Source organism: Chaetodon trifascialis, chromosome 13 (assembly GCF_039877785.1).
Source record: "Chaetodon trifascialis isolate fChaTrf1 chromosome 13, fChaTrf1.hap1, whole genome shotgun sequence".
In the NCBI taxonomy this organism is placed as follows: domain Eukaryota; kingdom Metazoa; phylum Chordata; class Actinopteri; order Chaetodontiformes; family Chaetodontidae; genus Chaetodon; species Chaetodon trifascialis.
The window spans coordinates 7,946,146-7,969,085 of NC_092068.1; the positions used below are offsets into that span (position 1 = coordinate 7,946,146).

At 41.9% G+C, this 22,940-nt stretch overlaps 1 protein-coding gene across 2 annotated transcripts; it reads right to left on the bottom strand.

Moving 5' to 3' along the window:
* Positions 1-3,698: 3,698 nt before the first annotated feature.
* Positions 3,699-9,839, bottom strand: cyp1b1 (cytochrome P450, family 1, subfamily B, polypeptide 1). 2 transcript variants are annotated; one of them, XM_070976888.1, is made up of 3 exons: positions 9,762-9,839; positions 6,074-7,089; positions 3,699-5,437 (listed from the first exon to the last, which is right to left on the bottom strand). In XM_070976888.1, exons 2-3 carry the CDS (start codon positions 7,066-7,068, stop codon positions 4,831-4,833), a joined length of 1,602 nt encoding a protein of 533 aa, XP_070832989.1. In that variant the 5' UTR covers positions 7,069-7,089; positions 9,762-9,839; the 3' UTR covers positions 3,699-4,830. The 2 variants fall into 2 exon arrangements, with proteins under 2 accessions (XP_070832989.1, XP_070832987.1); XM_070976886.1 differs by lacking the exon at positions 9,762-9,839 and adding an exon at positions 7,222-7,594.
* Between the last annotated feature and the right edge of the window lie 13,101 nt (positions 9,840-22,940).

The window sequence follows — 22,940 nt, forward strand, 5'->3', positions numbered from 1 at the left end:
ACTGCGTCAGATTCAGGCCAGCTTCCCACCAGTCTAGTCATGTTGTAGCATTTTCTATTCCAGGGTAGAACAACTGTAAATTCTAAGTGGGTGCCTCCCAAATGAGCGCAGGTGTTTGTTTATACAGTCATGAAAACTTTACCTTTCCTTGCCTGCTTTTATTAGCCTCCTCTGCAGTTTATTTCAAAACCCTGTTGAGACTGCTGCAGAATGCACTTACAGAATTCATACAAAGGAAACTTTGGATGTGTAATGTACATCCACAGGCATTATATAGTATGTCTCTGTGTGCGATTGCATCTAATCTTGATCTGTACATGCTGGCCTAAAAGATAAGACCCTATGTTGCATAAGGATTTAAAGGCTGCAGCTTTCAGATCTTCTCTCTCCTGACTCTTGTCTGTTTTAATGCCAGGTGGTTTTAGGCTCCTCCAAACTGTTGATGTAGTTCCAAACAGGCTGGATTGAAGGAATAGTTTGATATATTTTGAATTTCACTTATCCGAGTTAGATGAGAGGGTTGATAGCACTCTTATATCTGTCCTTCGTATATGAGGCTGCAGCCAGCAGCTGGTTAGCTCAGAACAAAGACTGGAAATGTGGAAACAGTTAGTACGACTGTCCAAAAATGGAAAAAAAATATCAGCTAACCAGCACCTCCAAAGCTTACAAATTAAGTTTGTCCCATTATCTTTTACAGAAATATTTCCTACAGGAAATGAGATCATTTCCACCACACACATCTTCTCTGTTTAATCTGTTCAAAACTGGGAAAAGTATAGAAATGCTATAGTGGTGGTTATGTGCTGGACTGGTTCTTGGCTTAAAGGTCTGGCAAATTGTCATTTTTAGACTTACTTTGCACAAGCAGTATATAATGTGTTATTTGGTGAGCTTAATTTCAGACCAAGCTAAACAATGTCAGCTGTTTCCAGCTTTTATGCTAAACATTAGCTAAGCCAATGCTGGTTGTTAAAGCAAATATCCACAATGCCCAAAACATTGAAGTGTTCCTGTAAAAGAACACAAGCCCTCTGACCAAACAGTTTCTGTCCACTGTTAGTTTTGGTAATTAGTCTGCAGTAACTTCATTAACCATAAGTATATCTAGGCATACAGCATGTGCCATACAAGCACAAAATAACCTGAAAATGGCTTTAAAACTAGATTTTAACTGAGCCCTTCCACAAGAAGAGGCCTCAAGATTATATAACAACGCAGGTTTTACCTTAAGCCCCCTTGATTTCAGTTAGTACAGTGTTTAAGAAGTGCATGCATACAGGATTATATAAAGAAAAAAAAACAAAAACACATTGAACCTGGAGCCTGAGGGGCCCCTGAGCTTGAGGGCTGTAGGACAGTTGCCTGCTTTGCTAAATGATGTAAGAGGGTCGTGTACAGATCTGTTCATGCCTCGACCTTCATGACTCACTCTGCTCTGGTCTTGACCTGAACTTAGCCCATGCAGACAGGGTTGTCCTGACCCCAGCTGGTCTGGACCTGGTCTTGATGTTACTTCAGATTCAGCTGAGAGAGTGTTGACTGGCCCTTCAGTGCTCTTGTTCCTTCATTCCTGAGCTCCTATCAGTCAGTCGAAACAGCAGTGAACTCTCTGAACGTCACGTCTGTACAGTCTTGCTAACATTCGTTCAAATCTCCATCTATCCCTCCATTCACAGTCTAAGCTCAGCTATGTCTAAGTTACACAACTTACAGTCAACAGCAGAAGGATCTCGTTGTGTGTTCGTACTCCTCAGCCATTGCAGGATACAAGCTTAAATAGAGAGATTCACGCTAATCTTGCTAATGCAGTCTTGACAGGTCTAAGCTGTAATGACATAAGATGCGTCTTACCACTATTTCATCTGATATTTCATCTTTCTCAGCAGGCTTATTCCACCACAGACCATCTTCTGATGCATGTCTGCCAAACTCATAGAAGGCACCTGCTTTACCGTGCAAGACATGACATTTCTCCCGTCATCTTTCTTTTTAATCATTGTGCACCTCAGGTGTTCGTATTTTCTTTGTGATTTGTTTCCAGAATTTCAGAACATGACAGTTCTGTGGCTTTGCTGTATGTTAGCAATATTTGCCTCCTTCTGCAGCTTCCTGTAAGGGAAACGCAACAAAAGCAATTACCCCTGAAGGTTGATGTTGTCTGCTGTTATAACTCAGTCATTATCCCACTGAATTAGCCATATTAACCATGACATTGTCAGCATCTCTGAACTTTTTTAGCTCAGCTGTGACAATCTGTTTGGCTCTTTCTGACATGCAAAGGCAACTTTATTCCATCCGATTCATAAAGATTATGCTTGGAGCATTGCCACACATGACTTCACTGGCACTATTTAGTCTTCAGATTTAGTTTTGTACAATAAAAAAGGGAAAACAGAGCACAGAGAGAGCCATATCAGTAATCATCTACTGTAGTTTTATCTGAATTTGTCACGCACTCACCAAAGTTGGCTCGCCGGCCGGCTGGCTGGCTAGCTGCAAGAACAGGATGTTCTGGCAGAGCGAGATAAAACACTGTGCAGGGAAAGGGATCTCCCAAACACTTCCCTTTTGTTCCCACCTGACATGGCCAGATGCCAAGAGTTCATTGCATTTTTTTGCTATTGTTCACAGTGAGACTATGAAATGTTATGTTAATCAGCTCTGCCTGATCAGCAACAAGTACAGAGTACACAGCTGAAACTCATTTCCATCCATTATTATTTAAATGAGTCCACCTTTTCACCTTTAACTTGACAGAAAGCATCATCAGTGACAAACAAGAGAGTATTTCAAGTGTCAAGTGTTTATTATGTAGCTATAATATCATTCAAGAAAACATGTGGCAAGCAGATTGAGGAAATACTCAGAAGAGCATCATCACAGCTGCAGTTATAATATGTGTAGTCAAAAGCTTTAAAAGTATTGCTACAGTGAGCAGTAATTAATGCCTTATGTTTAGTTAATGTTTAGTATAGTCCTACATAAGAATCATATGAGGTAAAGACACTGTAAATGTTTGGATCTTAGGTATTTGTTGACCCCCATCATGTTGGCTATATTGGGTCTTAGCTGTGAGGAACAGACATGCTTTAAGCAGTTTTCATTTATTGGGTGACCAAAGCTAATTTGAAGTTTCTCAGTTTTGATGTATGCCTTTTTCATGCTTTTATTTTCTTGTCCTGCACAGCACACCACAGTGCTGTACACTGTATGTAATACATCTTATGTCTGCAACGTGAGAAAACTAGTATGTGGAAGTTTCATAAGGACTGTGTTACATGTGGGTTGTTGTTTCACTGGGCTACATCAGTGGATATATTGTGATTTACGAGGACATACATGATTTATACCAGTTCTGCTAGCACTTGCTCAAAATCAGTGGTTATTGAACCTGAATGACGTTATTCCAAATTGCCTCAGCAGGAAGCCAACAAATGATCAAGTCTAAGACCATACAGTCAGTGCATTAGTCTCCCATGCTGAGACAGCAATTAGATGAGTCAACACAATAATAATAACAATAATAAATCACCTCCATTGTCCCAACCCTCATTTTGTCAGTATGAATATTTCTGTAAATAAAACATCACAAAGAAGAAATAACCTGGTTACTGGCATCTTGAGCATGGAAATCAAATGACAGGGTGAAAGGTTTTCCAGAGAGCAGCATTCTAAAACATTCACACAAAAAAACCTTTATGGGTACAAAAAGAGAGAAACACAGGACTAAATAACACTGATCTAATGTTTGGGTTTCCATACATGCATTGGACAGCAGTTCACAGACATGAAACAGTACACGCAGCAGGTGTTTGGTGCAGACGCTCCTTTGCCTTGTGCTTTCAAACAGCGTCTGCAGTAGCTCTCAGAATATATTAGAAGACTTTTAAAAGCATTCTAATTCAAACAGTATTTGGCATATCAACGGCCTTATATTCCTGAGTAACTACGCTTTCACAATATACATCACGAACTGTATGTTAGTTCTAGTAGCACACTTTATTTAGTAGACGTGAGGCTTCACTCACTCCGTGAGCTTATTCACCTCCTCATGCAGAATCAGTCAGGACTCTGACACCACTTTTGTCACATAAAAAAACGTGTGACTCCGGCTTTGAACGTTTACCTTTAAATATCACATATTTTTGTATGTTTTCATATGTTTGATAATGTATTTGAAATGGTTTTGAATCTTTTGGAGAAAAAAGAAAATCCAAATGAAACGAATAAAAATTGGTCAAATTAAAGGGATTCCTGAAAAGCTGATGTATTGGAGATACAATGTGTTGTTTTTTTTTGTTTTTTTTTTTAATCTGACAGCAAAAATGTTCATGGAAAACAACACTATGATGTCGCTGTAAGCTTGATGATGTCTACTTTTCGGTACATTCTTGCAGCAATGGTATTCACACTAAAATCACAAGGGTGTGTTACAACAGCTGTTCAGCGCTCGCGTAGCCACAGCATTGCCTGTACTGAGGTCTGATCTCCAGCCATGTGCAGCTGACTGCAGTCTTCCACCTTGATGAATCAAAAGAAGACGCTAATTGCTCAGTGGTATGTCAGATTGTGTTAGATGGTGTTAGAGACCAGATTCATCCCAGATGAAGACCCTGGATGCCACATCTGTTCCCGCCTGGCACTGTAACACTTGAAAATGAGTCAGTAATCAGTGATAAGTGAGAAGAACTTAGCCTGAGATTTCAGCTTATAAATACAGTTTTGAGCCCACAAACATGAGCTACAGTTCATAAGTCTTAAGTGTTTCAGCCTTCATTTTTTTTTTTTTTTTTTGCTTATTACAGTTGTGATTTTCTTGGTTTTTGTTTAGGAGTCTGATGAGGGCTCGCCCTTGACCTCCGTAGCAGATTCCTGCCCGATAGCTGCATTCAGCAGCCTGAAATCCTCACGCAGAGACAATGCTATATAGAAGGTGTGAGGTTTCAGAGTCAGACCATAGTTGTAGTCCAGTTTGGGTGGCCTGGCTGGGTCTGCGGTGATGTGACACTGGTGGGCGATCAGGGTGGTGAAGAGGAACAGCTGCATTTTTGACAGCTCCTCGCCGATGCACCGCCGCTTTCCCTGGGAGAAGATGAGCACGCTGCCGGTCAGGTCTTTGTTGAGCGCTCCGGTCTGGTCCAGGAAGCGATCGGGGTCAAAGGTCTCTGGATGGGACCACATGGCTGGGTCGTGGTTGATGGACCACTGGTTGATGAAGATGACCGTGTTCTTTGGGATGATGTAGCCCATGATGGAGGTGTCCGTGGTGGTGGAGTGGGGGATGGTGAGCGGCACAAAGCTCGTGTAGCGGAGCACCTCGTAGATGAAGGCCATGACGTACGGCAGCTGCAGCTGGTCCTCGATGGACGGGAGCCGGCTGCGGTCTACCACCTTGTCCACCTCCTGCTGGAGACGCACCTGCATCTCAGGATACCTACATTCACAGGTGAGACCTGCATTTAGGTGACTACTACTATTCTCATTTGCTTTTCACTTTATTTAATGACATAATACATGAGCCATCATCTCCGTAGAAAGCTGTGACATTTAGTGACCAAAGTACTTGTCACTTCCTCTGAGAATATGATGCATGCACACGTTTATTGTACCCATCACTGAACCCTGTGATAGAAAAGTACCCCAGAGGTCAAATTACTTAAGTAAAATCATCTCTTTCTACACAAACAGTGGCTCGAGGTGCTGCATGACACCAGAGGACTGATCGGGGCATCAGCCACAGACGGCATTTAACAATCAAGAAAGTTTAGACAAAGTCAAATCTGTTCCTTGCACTGTAAATTGCTGACTGCGCACTTCATTCACCTTCATTGGTGTGCAGTTTCAGCTCTTTATGTTATGCTGTCAGTACCTGCCTGTGCCTCAGCTCCCCCACTAGGCTGTTACATAACACAAATGCTACTGAACTTCCTCAAGTCTGTACAGCTTAAGCAGCAGGATGAGAGCCAACTCTGATTTATTATCTAGTCTTATTTCCCGTCATAATTCACCACTGTCTGAAAAAACAGAGCCTTAAAATGATCACTATGAAATGAGAGGAAAAGCTGCTTACTTGACAAGGATGAGGATGACCCACTGCAGTGCAGTGGACAGTGTGTCTTGACTTGCTCCAAAAACATCCCCAACACTGGGGGTCACATAGTCCTTCCCTAATGCGAGGCCCGTTTTTTCGCTCAGTTGGTCCAGCGCTATTATAAAAGCATCTGTCATATCCCTGATGGTGCTTGACTGGATTGTTTTTCTGTGTTCAATAACTTTATCCCGAATGAACATGCCAAAATCCAGGTTGAGCTGCTTGAAGTTGTCGAAAATGGTTTTGATGGGGTTTGGGAAGTACTGGAGCCAGGGCATCACGTCCACTATGCTCCCTGCACCCACGGTCTGGGTGAACTGGTCGTTCCTGCCCACCACCTGCTGAAACTCCTCGTCCTCGTAGGTGTACCTTTTTCCAAAGCACACCGCGCTCATGATGTTGGCCGTGGACACTACGAGGTATGTCATGGGCTGGAAGTACTGGTGCGCCTTGGTTTTCTTCACAAACAGCCGCAGCAGCTCTCGGATCTCGCAGAGGACGTGGTGCTCAAAAGCCTTTTTTGTTTGTAGGTTCCCGGTGGAAAACATCCGCACCGTGGATTGAGCCACTCTGCGGTGCATCTTCCACCAGTCCGTGATGGTGTTAAACACCAGGCTGTCCCCGTTGGAGATGTACTGGAAGGAGGTGAAGTCGGGTCTGCCGGCAAAGTCCGCCCCCTGCTTAACCAGTGCCTGCTTGATGGAGTCTCCGTTCAGCACCACCACGGTCCGACAGCCGAGTTTAATCTGGAAGACGTTGCCGTATTTCTTTGCCAGGCGCGTAAAATACAAGTGCGGTGCTTTGCCAATTTGCGCAGCGTTCCCGATGAGCGGCCAGGCGAACGGACCCGGCGGGGAGCGGCTGGACCGGTGGAAGAGCCACCGCCACAGGTGGAGGGAGACCAGCAGAGTCACAAATGCCAATAACAGATCCCTGAGAGTCGCTGAGTTTCTCCTCTCCAGTGTAACATCCATGATGGGGATCCTGCAGGGGGACTGTGGGAATAACATCAGCATTAAAGGCACATATTGTTTGAAACATTATGGTACAGTACAGGGTGAAGACGTGTGACATTTAACGTAAAAAAACATAAATCGCTTGTGTTCAATCAAGAGCTGATCAGATACCTAGTTATGTCCTTGATTCATCGAGAGACCACCAGCTTTTTCACGATTTATTCAAAATGTTTTCTGATTCAGAAAACTTCAGATGTCGTTCTCCATCAGCTGGACGACCAGAGCAGTCTGCAGTTCAACCATCAGAGACACTGGGCTAAAAACTCTCCCCTATACAGCAGATCCAGCGTGCAGAACACCAGCCTGGTGTCAACAGTCATTCACACTGTGCAGCCTGTTGAGCATCCACCGTGTGTGTGTGTGCGTGTGTGTGTGTGTGAGAGAGAGAGAGAGAGAGAGAGAGAGAGAGCCCCCCGCTCTCTGTCTGCAGCCACTCTATGCAGCGCAGCATCACGGCCCGTCAGCGTCTGTGCGCCCAAGCTTTGTTACAGTGGGCAGGTTTGTTGCAAAGGGTGTCAACTCCCCCTCCTCCTCCTCCCCCTCCCACCATCAACCCCCCCCCCCCCCCCCCCCCCCCCAACGAGCGTTATTATGCGACTTAAATGGGAGCGCTTCAACTCAACGCCACTTGTTCAGATAAACAAAGTTACCTGAGGTGTTTGCCTATTATTTGTAGTAGAATAATAGAGACTATTCTTTGTATGCGCAGTTATGCTTTACCTATACTTATTAGTAGTAGTAGTTGGTTTAAAATAATTATTTCTTATTATTATTAACAATAGCATTATTATTATTATTATTATTATTATTATTATTATTATTATTATTAGTGTTATTGATAAAACAAACACATAATAATAATAATATATGATGATGATAATAATAATAGTACAACAAGAAGATCTCGTGTACTCAATACCAACCGCTATATTTTGGACAGTTTTCGTCATTTTCTATGGTTTCTTCAGTGTTAGAAAACAAAAAGCGCTCGCTAGAAGGTGCGTCGCTGCCTCAGCTGGGAGGTGATACCCGACACAAGAGTTCACACTGCTTACAATAAAGACAGCACTCAAATCCAGTGCAAACATTCATTTCTAGCCTTTTTTTCCACAGCGCAATTCATCAGATTATTCAATGTCAAATTAAAGGCAGAATTAACCTTTTCAAACTTTATTTTATTTAATTCTATTTTTGTTTTGGCTGCCTTTTTGTTCTTGGAGCTGTATGATCACGCAGCCGCTGTTGGATCAGTGGAGCCGATGTGTTGCACATGACAGAAATGAATGAATGCGTCCTCCTCACATCACGGCCTGTTCGCATCAAGTGTTTGCAGTGTTTCCTCTGACGCCCGGGATGCCGCAGCCTGAAGTTGCTGTAATGAAATTACAAATTGAGGGTGCGCTTTCCCATCAAGCCACCAGGAGGAGGCGAGCCCCGTCTTCCCCTTATGAATTCCCCCAATAAACAAACATGGTGAACATCAGACCTGTCCGGCACTGCGCCCTGTATTTCACAGTTTCTTTTGTATCACAGAACTCATTGTGGGAGGCAGTTTGCGCTTAATCAGGCTTAATCAAGGCAGAGCGATAATGGTGTGTTTGGTTTCGATGCCCCACGGCTGGATGATAAGAGCTGTTTCGTACCGGTCCCTCTCCTCTGTGCGCCCGGGCTGTGTGCGCCTTCTGACACAGAATCGGGGGTTCAGACCCGCCTCTTCATTTTAGGGGTTTATGCTCCATTGTTTTCTGAATGTCCCTGTGAATCAGTTTTTGGTTCAGTCTGCAGATGATGATGGGCTCTCTGTCCTCTGTCCTCTGCTCGGGCCTTCCTGCTCAGGTCTGGTCTGGTTGTGATGGGATTCGGGGTTCCCGCTTCAGCACCGCGGACAGCGGCTCAGATAAACCCGCTCAGGTCCTCTGACCCTCAGCTGCTCCTCTCACTGCAGCTCCGACATCTTTTACTTTCTGCTCAAACTACCGCAACATTTGATGCTACTGATTTTTATATCGGTTATATCGGGTTAAAAAAAAAAAAAAGAATGAAAAAAAGAAAAGAAAAAGAAAAGAAAGAAAAGAAAAAAGAGAGAAAGAGATTAAAGGGATGAAATGTATTTACTTAAAACAAACAAATGGAAAGACATCTACAATAATCTCTACTTGCAGTATTCTAATTTAGTCTGAACACGCTTTTATACTTCATAAATTATTTGTATTTATATGACATTATCACATAAGAAATTATACTCTTTAAATATTACGAAATATTCAAACACTATATTATAGGATTAGTTCGGCTCGTCTGAGCGCAGTAATGGAAAAAATATTTCTATAGAATCAGAGTTTAATATGCTGTGTAGGTCCGTGATGGACTTTTCTGTGGCCTAATAATCATTCATGTATCTATATAAAATTGTGGCATCATTGGCGTGTTGAAGAATATTGCCAGCAGCAAATCATTTCTAATAATTTAAAACAACGTATAGAAATGAGAAATTACGGACATTATAGATGAAGTTCTATCCTGTTCTTTATTCCAAATTTAAAACGTTTTAAATCACCAAATATATTCAGGTGAGGTGAAGGTAATTTCTGGAATTTCCCCTTGCGGGACTAATAAAGGAATATTGAATTGTAACGCACACAGACACTTACTGAGTCTGGACCCTCCGGCTGTTGATGGACCTCTCACGAGGTGACAGTGTGTGATCTTGCTTGATTCCAATAGTAAATGGATCCAGGAGGGTGGCGACAAGCTAGTGAATGAACAACTGGTCCCAGCCTCCTTTACTGGCAGGAACCAATTACCAGACTAAATCCCAGCAGGTCTATGTCGGTGTGTGTGTGTGTGTGTGTGTGTGTGTGTGTGTGTGTGTGTGTGTGTGTGTGTGTGTGTGTGTGTGTGTGTGTACACATATATATAATTACTTTGCTCAAATCCTATCATGTGACCTAATAATTACATTTTTCTATATGTGTAATTGAAACTAATATATTATCTATAAAAGAATACTTCCACTGACTGAAAACTGCAAATTAAATATTGACTTATCTGATCCACACACACTTCCTTCTCTGTCTTTCTCGTGTGTGTGTGTGTGTGTGTGTGTGTGTGTGTGTGTGTGTGTGTGTGTGTGTGTGTGTGTGTGTGTGTGTGTGTGTTGTTTTTAACTTTTAACTGTTTTGTTTCAGGAGGACTTCACTGTGTGCTTGACTGTGCAATAATGTGCAATAATGAAGTCACTCCATTTAATCCACAACAGCTTTAAATCTTCTCTTGGGTTCTGGGTTCATTAATTTTCCACAACCTGAAATATTTTATTATTTTTGTTGCAAATATTAATTGTTAAAGGACAAACTGAAGGAAATGTTGCTTTGACTGACTTTCACTGGATTTTTTTTTTTTTTTTACTTTGTCTTTCTTCCACAATTTTCAGCATAGTGGAAAACAAACAATTAGGCTATATATGTTCGGCATCAAGTTTCACATTGGAATACATATAGTGTATTTGCATGAGGCTGCATATCATTTAAAAGTCATTTTTGTTATATGGCATGCATAATCCTGTCTACAGAAGATATCTGTGCCATTTGATGCACAGAGCCAATCACCAGTGAGCTCTGATTTTGTGTGAGACTGAACTATACATAGCCCTTAAACCCACATTCGTTTGTGTTTAGATGCCGAGCCTTTTAGGTAATCCCTTCAAAGGTGCAGCAAGGTGAGTTTAGCTGCAGAACAACCCGTAGGCTAGACGGCCCCCCACAGTGGCCTCTGCCATGGGCTCCCAGAGCTCCTCGCTGCGAGCGAGTTCAGTTTCAACACCAGTTTCCCTTCCTGCATGACTGACAGCTCAATTGCTCATCGCGTGTGAGTGAGCATGGAGGTCAGGGAGGAGCTCAGGAAGGTGTGTGCAGGTGATGATTTGCTCAGACAGTAAAGGCACAGTTACATTGCAAAGCTCCAGCAGGGCAGCAATGTTTCCGACAACATTTCTCACATTCAGAGCATAGTTTCGCACACAGGAAATCAGAGTAAGCCATATCAGGAAGTTACATCATCTGCAAACAGGACTGATAAATGAAACAGGCCATTACTTTGATTTATGTCTGTAATTAGTGGAAGCATGCACAGGACTGAGGAAGAACTGCACTGTTTTTACAGCACCTACAGGGCTTATCTTACTCTCTGAATCAACGCTGTGAACTTCTGGAGAAAACAGAGGAAGAGAGGGGACTGCCCAAGGCTATTCTGAAGGTGCGGAGCAGTCACGCACATGTGCTTCATCACAGGGGTGACAACTGAAGGGAAAGCCACAGACAACTTCACTAAACACATGTCTACCTCTGTGTGCTTTTCAGGGTTAGGCACAGACTAGAGCTGCTAACACTTAGCTTTGGTTAAGCTTTTCAGCCAGAAGTGTCAGCGAGGTTCTGTCAAACGTGCATGCATTCAAACCACATAGTCACATGCACAGGCTATCAGATGGTGGGAGAAGTTTTTAAATTTGCAAATAGAAGTGATTTAATTTATTGATGAAAATGCAGGTTCAAAACAAAAAGGCAAAACACAACTTTTATGTGCTAATTCAAACTGTGTTTGATGTAACATTAAATGGGAGCCTCACCTCCATATGCAGCTGCAGCGAGGCGGATGCCTGTAGCAAAAAAGCCCTGATAAACTGTCTGTACGCTGCCCAGCACCAAGCAGCAGGCAGATGAGCCAGATATTTACTTTAATGACCCGGTGAGGACCAAACAAGAGTTAAAAGGAAACTGAACCTGGCCTTAGTTTCTTTCCAGGTGGCCATCAAAGCAACTCCAAAGAAATGCTAATGTTGCTCTGTTACTGCTGGCTGTGTGAGAGTATTTTTGGCCACACATTTGCCATAATTGCCTTGATAAATGCCCTAATTCAGTCAGTATGTCAATGCTGTGTTTACAGATTGTTCCACTTCCACTGAATGGCAAAAAATATAAATAATGCTGCTTTAAAGTACATTTAAGTTCCCTGAACTAGAAAAGTTAGCATACATTGCTAATTGAGACCTTCCTTCATCTTTTACCGTTAATGGCACAAGCACTTCTTTGTTCTGCTGCCCCCACGTGGCAACACATCCAGAAACAAATGAACAGTGGAGATGAACCATCAGGCATATGACAAGGCTACGTGTATATGAGTTGACACTTGCTGCTGTGAGGCATTCAACCTAATTTAAGCCATCACTGTGCTTCAAGGACGAAGTCCGTCATGAACTGTTTACATTATTTTGTCTACCGCTTGTCCAGTTTTACCATCTGTAATATTTCGCAGACATAACAATATATCCACAAACAGACAAGTGCATACACACTCATGCAGAAATACAGACAGACGCGCACAGACACACACATCAGGACTGTCCGTATGGCCCCATCTTGTTAATTGCTTTCCATTAGAGATGAATCAACCTGCCGCCGTGTGATTGGTCTGCCTACCACTAAACTGTCATCTGGCTTGGCGAAGAATCAGGGAGAGTTGAGCGCTGGGGCAAACTCTTTTACTTTGGTCCAACCGCGAGCCTCATTACGACTGAATGACCCCGGTGACTCCAAATGTCAAACTGTCCCACAACAACCCCGCCTCCCCCCGACTCTCACCCCAATATTTCCCAGAACTCCTCAAATCCTGTATTTCTTTTCTTTACTGATGCTGGAAAAAAAAAAAAAAACAGCCCTCCATGTAAGTTCATGAGAATGATGCTAATGAGTGTTTCAAGTATCCTAATGACCTTGCAGATTAACTGAGCGCTCATTGAGGTACCTCTATCTGCATGGTCTTTTTTTTGTCTGGCCAAGTGCTTCAGAGGCCCTTGCCAAAGCGTAGTCAGCAGCCCGTGAAGGCGTCTCCCCTCCATTCTCACACTAAAAGGGCATTTTCCCCCTGAATTCTGAATCACCGTGCATGTCGGATTTTTTTGTCTTACTGGAGGAAAAACCTTTTCAGGGGTTTGTGGATTCCAGCTGAACTGTTGGTACTTCTTTAGAAAGAATGGGAGGCTTATTACGTGTTCAGCCGCATGAATGCGCTTTTCAAACCCACGCCAACTAAAAAAACCCTTGCCCGCTTCTACCCTTGTAACTGTTGTCATCAGTCATTGTTTTTATTGGCCTAATTGAAGAGACTGACAAGAAGCCCATGGAAAATAAGCAGTGAATACAGTGTGAATAGCTTTTAATGAAGGCGGAGGTGTTTTGTTTTGTCGGATTACTCTGCAAAAGGAATGAATTGAGGATTATGCGAAAATGAATGTTGCTGACAAGATTGATCAGGACCTCAGGATTAAAAATTGGTGTGGACACACAGTATCTTTGCTCTTTGTGAGTTTTGTACCAAACATCTAACAAGCCGAGCCGTGGTGAGCTCATCAATGGTCGATTCCAGCAGGAAACTTTGAACCGAGTGCCCTCTTGGGCACAATTTGCATCTGATGTTATTGTGCACATCATGCAGGTGCATAAATGCAAATTCCATCTCGCATACAGAAGCCACTGTGCTCACACATACAGAGCGCAGAGTCTCCATGCAGGGGAAAACAGAGCGCCAAAGGCTGCCACTTCTTCCCCTGCCTGATGAGGCCTAATCTTATCTAGTCTCTGCATGGCGACAGTGTTGCTATTCTAACCCAAAACCGAGTCTGTCATTTAAAGACATTGAAGCTCAGTTGTCTCCCCCCTTGTGTTTATCTCTTTCCTCCTGTGAGAGGTCGAAGGTGAAGCAGTGCTCAAAGGGAAGCTAGGCCTCTCCTCGGCGACCCCCTCCCCAGGCCTGTCTTTGGTGTTTTTACAAGAAAGTAATGATGACAGACAGTCATGCACGATGGGCTGCGGCCTGCAGAGGTGGAAGTCACGCGAGGTGCTGCATCTTGTCTCAGGCGAAGCTCTTCATAGCTTATAGCTCTACTATACTAAGCAAAACAGCTACGTTTGAAGAAAAAGAAAGAAAGGAACAATGATGAGCAAAAAATAGCCCAGTTAAGAATTCAGGAGAAACACTGAATGATCTCTGGATGGAGAACTCCTTAGATTATTCGAATCTGTCTGTCTTGTAGTAAAGCCTTGGTGTTAAAAATTTCGGCAAAAACTTTTCAAGAAATGATAAAAAGGTACTTCAGCAATGTAATATTGTTCTTCCACAAAACTGGGGACGATCACAAGAGACACATTTCATGGAAGAATGGTCAAAATCAAAGAAGCAGAGGCTGAGATATCCAAACTTAGTCCTCAGTATGGATCAAGCTCCTAAAACAGAGTCCTATATTTCCCATAATGCAGCTCAAGAGCATTTGTTTGTTTGTTTTAGCTTCCCTGCTTCATAAATGCCTATTTCCCTCAAACATCCCTCCAGTATGTAGCATAGTCTTTCTATTATAAATGTGCAGCATGGAAGCCAAATCAAAGATGACCCTGATGACATCATTGGGGTTATTTTTCTGAGACTTTGGAGCGCTTCCTCCAGAGCCACAGAGGAGATCATACAGCTGTTCTCATAGGCTGAGTACTAATCCTTGTGACACATAAACTGACACTAATATGTAAAATCATTGCAGTTCACTGTCAGTTCAAATAGAAACAACACTCTTTATATGAGCAAAGCAGTACACACATAAAAGGCCATAGATGTCCCAGTTATTCAGAAAGCTCAGTCTTTGTATCACATTACAAATTGTTGTCTTATGTTTGTGTCTTCATGGCTGGAAAAGCCCAAACAAATCCAGCATCAGTCCTCTGAAGCATTAAACTGTGACTTATTTTGCCAGTCATGTGAAAACAAAGGGTGTATAAAATGCTCAGCCACAACTGTGGGATGATCCGATTCTATTGCCCAAGAAAGTGAATGTTGCAGACAGCGCGTTTCTTTGCATGGAGACGACTGTACGGATTGCTGCACCTTTCTTTTTATTTCCTACCATTTGATGCTGCATCTCCATATCCCAGAAACAGGGACCATGTTTTTAGAGGAAGCTCATCATGAGGAGTGTAATCAGAGGGTTGACTCACAGGTCATCTACTGTGCTCTAGTCTTGGCTGTTTTCTCCAAATACCAGTCTTGGCTCCATTCCCTCCTTCAGAGATGCTCTTCAGCTGCTTTTAGGTCTTCGTCAGTTGATCTGAATGTGTGCTTACACTCACCTGAGCTTTCTTTGGGATAGGTTTTCTACCAGATATCCCAGAGAACAAGAAAAAACAGAACTGACTTCATCCCAGAGGTTTTGATTCCACAAACCTCCACAGGGTCATGATGAAGACACAGGAAATCATTGCACTCCATAATAACAGTAAGAGCTAATTGCTGTGATCTCACCTTTGATGCATTTCTTTGGACATCTGCTGTTCTGCTGAAAGGCTTGGGTTTGAAAAAAACGCCAATGTACTGGAGCACTCTGGAAAAACATCTGCTGGAAGTAAGACAATGCTTAATAATGTTTGCCTGAGTGCATTGTTCAGGCTTTGTGATTTTTAGTATTAAATGAGCTGCTTGTCGTCATCATGAAGTAGATCATATTCATCCTGACAGGGATGTTGAATGAGCATGTTTTTTACACTGTACATTACACTGTAATGATCAAAGAGGTCTGGATGCAGCCTTAATGTTCACTAACTGAGTTTTACAAGTCTTTTAATAGATTTTCATATTACACAGAAATGAATGGAAATCAACGGATCCCTGGAATGATAATCGTGTGCGAGTCTTGCAGGAGGAAGCCACACGAGATCCTGCCCTATGGTCCCATATGAGAGTCCATTCAGGCTCTGAACTGTATGTTCTTGGCTTATTGTTTCACATGGGGATTGGTATTTCCTTTAGGCCAGTGGTTGTTGCTGATACACAGTGCATCCCATAGTTTCATATGGGGCAGACTAGGTCTTTTCTCTTCTCTATGTGTTTATTAATGGCTCAGAATGACAGGATAGACTTTGGTTTGAGACATTTTAGAGAAATCGTGACTTGTAAATTGTGCTCCATTGCAAAAGCAGGATGAGACTTTAGAGACGGATTTTTAGATATCATATTAATGTCCACAATGAAGAAATAATCATACTTTGTCTGTGCGTTCCCTAATCATGATTATGTAATAATTACCCACAGTTGTTTTTAATATTTGTCCATATACAGCATATGAATGACCCCCACTGATATTGTTATTCGTCAGATGAGTCAGTCTGTGAAGATCGACAGTGAACATGCTTGAACAAGAGAAAAATGTCCAGAATTTAAGTATCTTATATTATTAATATACTTACATTTTTATATTATTATACCGCTTTGAATACCAGAAATGATGCTGTAATATTTATATTTTCTAATCATACACAGAATTGCTGGAAAATATATTAAATATCTCAGTTAAGGGTGCCCTCGTTCTTAAATTTAAATGTAGTACATCTCAACCTCTATCTTTTATTTGAACCAGTTTTCATAATTTTTCATATTCTGTGTTTTAAGCAGTGTATGTAAAAATCAGTATACACCGGTGAGATTAAAAAAAAACTACATTTTTTTATTTTTAGAAATGATGGTTAATGGAGAAGAATGAAGGAATCAAGCTGGTAGGTCCTTTGTGCCAAAAAAAAAAGAAGAGAAAAACAAAGAAAATAAATTTCACTGTGTAACCTCCAGTGGAACGAACTACTTCCTCTCCACCCACATCCCCCTTCCCCACCCCCAAAGACTAAAAACCCCTCACAGAAATAAAAGAGGGTCCCAGCGGATCTGATTCTATTGAGAGAAGGAAGGGTGGAGGAATACACACAGGGCAAGACGGCAAAACACACCTTATCTTCTGAGCTATTTTTCACGTTGAGAAAGGGATGGACATCAGGCGAATAGATGCATGTTTACTTTGGATGACACACTGTCTAATGAATACTGAATTATAATCACTAGCATTAAAATAAAAGGTGCAAGGTGCAGCTGTTAAACTTGTTAGATGTGTGCTCGTCCAGTCTTTGTCATCTTTAGATGCATGCTAATGCTTTAGGGCAGCAATCATGACAATAAAATATAATGAATAATTAACAACAATCAACAGTGATGACTGAAGCTTTTTATTTCCCCATTCTCCATATTTTTTCAAGCAGTACTCAGTGGTCAAACCTTCAGTTCAAGCTCAGACTCTCGGCCCCAGATGGCTCCGGGAGTTCATGTGATATAGTGGTGATTTGGCCCCTGTATGATAGAAGAACCCCCCACTAAATAAATAACCCATAAAGTGTGGCGGTCCCCTGTTGTGTTGGGAGGAAACAGTCTCTCTCACACACACTCACACACATACACAAAAGACTCCAAACTGACTGTGAGACAGAGACAAGTCTCTCAAGCATGGCAGTCTCATGTTGCCACAACATTGTCAAAATGTCACAGCTCCTCAACATGTTGCAAATAAAGGTGACACCGGGGGTCCAGGCACACTTGGACAATCAATTTGAAAAGCGGAAAAAAGGATTTTGGGGGGGCAGGAGAGTGAGCAGTGAACCATTTTGTCAGTGGTGGTAGTGTGGTGTCACCTCACACAGCCTCTCTACGGTTTGAGGTTCCTTTCATTTGAAATGAAAAAGAGAAATTTCATCATTGAAACATGAAAGTTGCATTTATAAAATTAGAAGTCTATGTTAGCAATTGATCAAATGATTACACATATATACCATAACCATGTATGTAATAATCAATTAACTCAATCAATTGACTTAGCGTCTTTCAGCACATTGTTTTGCTCTACATAGAAGCGTTTAACAGCTAAAAGGAGGGTGAATTTTAGAGCCAGCAACATGACTCCAAATGAATGTTAAACTTGCCCAATGTCTGGAAGCAGGCACGTGTTTGCTAACAAGTTAGCAATAATAACTTCATACTATAAGTTGGTAATCAATGTTGTGTTAATCTTTTAAACTAAATGTTCTTTTGAATTAACCATGGGCAACAAATGCAGTCTTGTATTTCTCTTTTGTTACTATTTTAAAAGGAAAATAATCCCATTCATATCCTCTCTTCTCAAAAACCATGTTTACTTCTTAGGTTAGGGTTGAATTGAAAAAAAAAAAGCATGCGTATGATGGTCATTGTGGTCAAGATGAGCATGCGACACCAGTGTTGACAGGTTTAAATGAGGTCAAACGTATGTACGTGCTCGTCCTCATACACTGTTTGGGTGTGTCTAACGGTTGATGGCACAGAGATGGATGTTTTTTAATAACTCAGACTGAACTCTAATTAGATCCTAGGTCTCCACTTGTCAGGATTGACAGAAAGACATCTAACTGCTTATGATACAATAACATCTCATGGCCCTGATGCATCCTGGTCCATCAATTGAGATTTTCTATCTTCTATCTATTTTTTCTATCTTCTATCCGACAACCCTGCGTTTATAGTATGACGCAGACTATGGTCAGCTGAACAGAAATTCACAAACCTCGCTCCATATTTTTGGAGTCATCCGTAGCTTTCCCATGCTGCCACATTCTGTATCCACTCCTAGTTTTAACACCAGGCGCAGTGGTTGCCAAGTTGCTAACAAGGTGTACAGAGCACTGCCAGGATCGTATGGGATTGTTTTGTTTCTCTGACTTGACATTGAGAAAAAAAAAAAAAGAAGTGCTGTCATGGCTTTGGTACTCTGGCAGAGAGGTGAGAGACTGGTCTGTCACTCTGGATTACTTCTGTCTCAGCAGGGCTTTGATGTGCACTGACAGCCTCAGATAACATTTACAAGCTGGGGGAACATACGCTTCCTCTCTGTGTTTGGATTGGCTCCCATGGATAGGACACAGATTCTACTGGCAAGTGCAAAAGCATTGCAACTTCTCCAGGAGGAAAAAACAGCTACAGCGACTTAAGCTTATTGTAGGCGTGAGCTCGGTGTTTTAGATTGAGATGTACGTGTGACATGAGAGAAACATATTACAGCGTGTCCTGTTGCTCCCTCTCTGCAGGCAGTGTGTTCAGACATACATGATGCCTGTGCATTCATTTTTATGAATGGTGTGTGAGAATGGCTTTTTTCCATTCATAAAAGTTGAGGTGTTGAGTCTTTTTTTTTTTTTTTTTTGCATCCACATTCTTTGTAGTTTACATTCCTGTTTGTAACTAAGTAATGGTGTGTGTGTGTGTGTGTGTGTGTGTGTGTGTGTGTGTGTGTGTGTGTGTGTGTGTGTGTGTGTCAGGCTGAATGGAACACACCAGACTGGATGGACAAGGTTGCAGCAGCAGAGGCACGCGATGCTCTGTAATCTTCTGACTCTTGCAGGCATATATGTATGCACACAAACACACCTGCTGGGAGATTTGCTCCCCAGCCTTTGTGCTTGAATTCTTTAGAGATCAACAATTAAAATGCATTTATGTTGCATTGTTTTGTTTTGTTTTTTGTCCATACTATGAGCTGTCTGTTTTCCAACTGTTCATACACCGTCTATGATTTATGAATAGCAGGACTTGGCCTCGGCTGCTTAGTAGATGAGAGCAGATGAGGGTGTTCAGAGGTAAGATGAGCTGTCGACGAGTTATTGTTACAGCACAACTATCACGTGTGGTGGCTCTGCCCTAACAACTCTCTGTTGCACCGTCTTCTCACGAAAATTTCCAGTGAGGGAGGGGAGGATTTGCACCGCGGTGCAATATCTAATGAGAAATCTCTCAGAAGCAGCTATTAGAGTCTGTTGCATCAGATAAATGGTGAGCTTGTATGGATATCAAGATTTTGCTCAAAGTCTTAAAAGAGCTCGACTCAGTGTGCCAGAGTTGGAAGGGTGTTTGTGGCACACTCAGGACGACGACAACACAACAGAAAAATGAGACGTGCATGCTTGGCTGAGTTGAGGCGGCATCGCATATCAAAGTGAATGCACAGTAATGAATGAAAGTGTTTGAAATACCACACTGCTGGAGAGCACATTAGCTAAGTAATGTGAGTCATTTATTTGAAAAGAGTCACAGGATGATTATGTCTCGATATGAGCAGGTTGAAAAAGATCATTTTGATGATGTCAAGTATAAACAGTTTTTCCTGGCTGATTATTTAGCATTAACAGTTTCGACACAGCTACAGCCACTTGATGATAGGTTCAGTGTGGACGTCAAATCTGATTATCAACAGCGTTTGGTGATGGCACTGATACTCTATGTCGCAGGAGTGTATGCTGGTTAGACCAGTGGCATTTTTTAAATTACACCTTAAAACACAGGTTACTGTACACGTCTTATCGTCGTCTTAATGAGTTCAATCGGGATATTGTAGTTTCTTAGTGTCAGACAGCAAAGACAGAACAAAAATAGCTTCTGGAGGTATTTTGAAGGAGATTTAGTTTTGATCTTCTTTTGGAACAATTTATGTTGCAGACCACATGACACCCCTACTGTACCACCAGACAAAAGCATTGATATTTACAGATTTAGCAAAATCCCAGATTGCGTCTGATGACAAACATCCGATGCAACTTTTTTGCAACTCTCACTCTCAACAGTATCTGGGCATGCAACTACAGTATGATTAAGATTAGGGAAAGATCCTGTTTATGACTAATTCATCAACTCTGGCTAAGCTATGGTTACAGTTAGGCAACTGAAACACTCGGTTATGGTTAGGGAAAGATTGTGGCTAGAGCCAATGAAAAGTCCAATCAATTTTATTTGTACAGTTTAAAATTACAAGGGATTTAAAACCCACACAACACTTTCTATCCTTAGATCCTTGAATTGGACAAGGAAACAAAAAAAAAGTTAAACAGAAGTAAAAGTAAAAGCAACAAAGGAGGAATCTTTCCTAAGAGATTATAACGCAGCAGCTTGACTTGAAAAGATGATGCCCCTGGAGGCAGGACCTGCTGCTGCTAGTTTTCATGGGAAACATACTTGTTGACTTTGTTGACTTGTTATTTCTCTGCTGGGCTTACATCACTGTTAACCATAATCCAGCTCGTTTCATTTCCAAATGCTAAGATTTTTGCTGCTCCATTGAGAGCCACCGCAATCTCTTTGATCGAGGTCTTTTCAGTGATATTTGAGCCTGTCCTCCTCCCACAGTACAACAGAAATAATGTTTGGTAATTACCGAACTGCTGATTGTGGCACTGACAGCTTCTCATTGTGTTGTGTAAGCCCTGTCAGTCCTTCTTGGTGTTGACGTGTGCATGCTGAATTTAACACTTTCCACGAGACTTAGTGACAGACCTTTGTTTGCATATGTTTACTCGTTGCTAATTGATGTCAACATCTGCTACTTTCCTTCCTCCACCGCAGGTTAAATATAACACATAAGATCATAAGAAAACAGATGAAAGGTTTTGAGAGCAGAATTCAACCAAAAGGACAAAGGAGTTCATTTTTCATGTATTAGAAGCTCAATTATGTTGATAACCAATAGGTCCAAACAGAGCTCACTGAAGTATGACGTGACTCTACCTTCATGTAACAATGACATCACCATGAACACTATGTTTTCACAAGCATTTAGGTGTATTAGATTAATCACTGTCCCACCCTGGGAAATAAAGCAATGCACCTCAACTGGAACCTGAGGGTTCCAGTTGAGGTGCGGTTGAGGAAAGAGTGATTAAATAAAACTTAGTGTGTGTCACAGTCTACATATCTCGCCCACCCCTAAGCACCAGTTGACATATTTCCTAAAAAAGTGATTGTCTACCTGTGCAGTACGTGATATTGCCACATTTCTATTTTTAACGCTGATGTATTCACTGGATGCTGCCATTGTGTTTGCACAGTTGGCTCGGCTTTGTCGTACTGATGTTTGGTTGGAAAATAACCGTCAGGCCAGATACAGTAAATAACAATGTGGTGCCATTTTGTCTGTCTCTTTTTATCACACCATTTATAGCTTCCTGGGTTTGGATTAAGGGGGGTGGAAAAAAACCTTTCTGCCCTACCTTCTAAGTGACTTTTCACATAATCTCCAATTCTATTGAGGTAAAATGCATCAAGGGAATATGCGTGTGCATCCATATCCATGGGTGTATCAACACAGTTGTATTATTAACGGGCTGTAATTGATGAAAGAAGGCTGCGATGTACAGAAGGAGATACAGCTGGACCTAATTGCTGAGGAATTTAAAAATAGGACATGCTAAGTCTAATTACCCACTGAAGAAACCTGTTGCCTGGGTCATTTTGATCAAAACAAGAAGAGATCACCTGCAGCCTGTTGTGGCTAAAGGTTCGTCCACAAATAAGAAATAAATAGGTGAGCATTACCCAGCAACGGCTTTGTTCAAGTGTTGAAACTCTATTTTCATTTATAAGACTGCAGGTGTAATAATGCAGGAAAGCCACAGTGGCTTAAGATGATACAGCATACATATTAACTGTATAGCACACAGACGTATGTCATGAGAAAGATAATCCAGTTGCAGGATTAGGCAATAAAACCCAACAATTACCTGCGTTACAAACACGCTGTTCCCGCTGCGAGCCAGTTTGAGTCAGTAACATCATTCCAGGAATGTAACCATCGTCTGGCTCATCATTAGCTTACTAGCACACCATATCAGCCTTCCCAAACCCAAGTCCCAACACATCATTACCAGCTTACTCACTCACCTCCTTAGTCATGGAAAATGATCTGAGTCTAAAATCATTTTCAGCACGTACTTTATGTACCCTCAGGTTACACCACTCACCGCAGCACAGGCTGAGATTCTCACATTCGGCCGCCAATTGTCGATGGTGGTTGAACTGAAGCATTTACTCAGGTTGATACTTTCATCACTGGTTAATTACTTTTACAGTTGATTTTTCTTATTTTAAAGTAGTAATAATTGATATTTTTCCCACTTGTGAGC

Coding starts and splice junctions, on each gene's coding strand:
- cyp1b1 (XM_070976888.1), bottom strand. CDS start 7,068: ATGGATGTTACACTGGAGAGGAGAAACTCAGCGACTCTCAGGGATCTG. Junction 5,438..6,073: donor GTCATCCTCATCCTTGTCAA/GTAAGCAGCTTT, acceptor CTGTGAATGTAG/GTATCCTGAGATGCAGGTGC.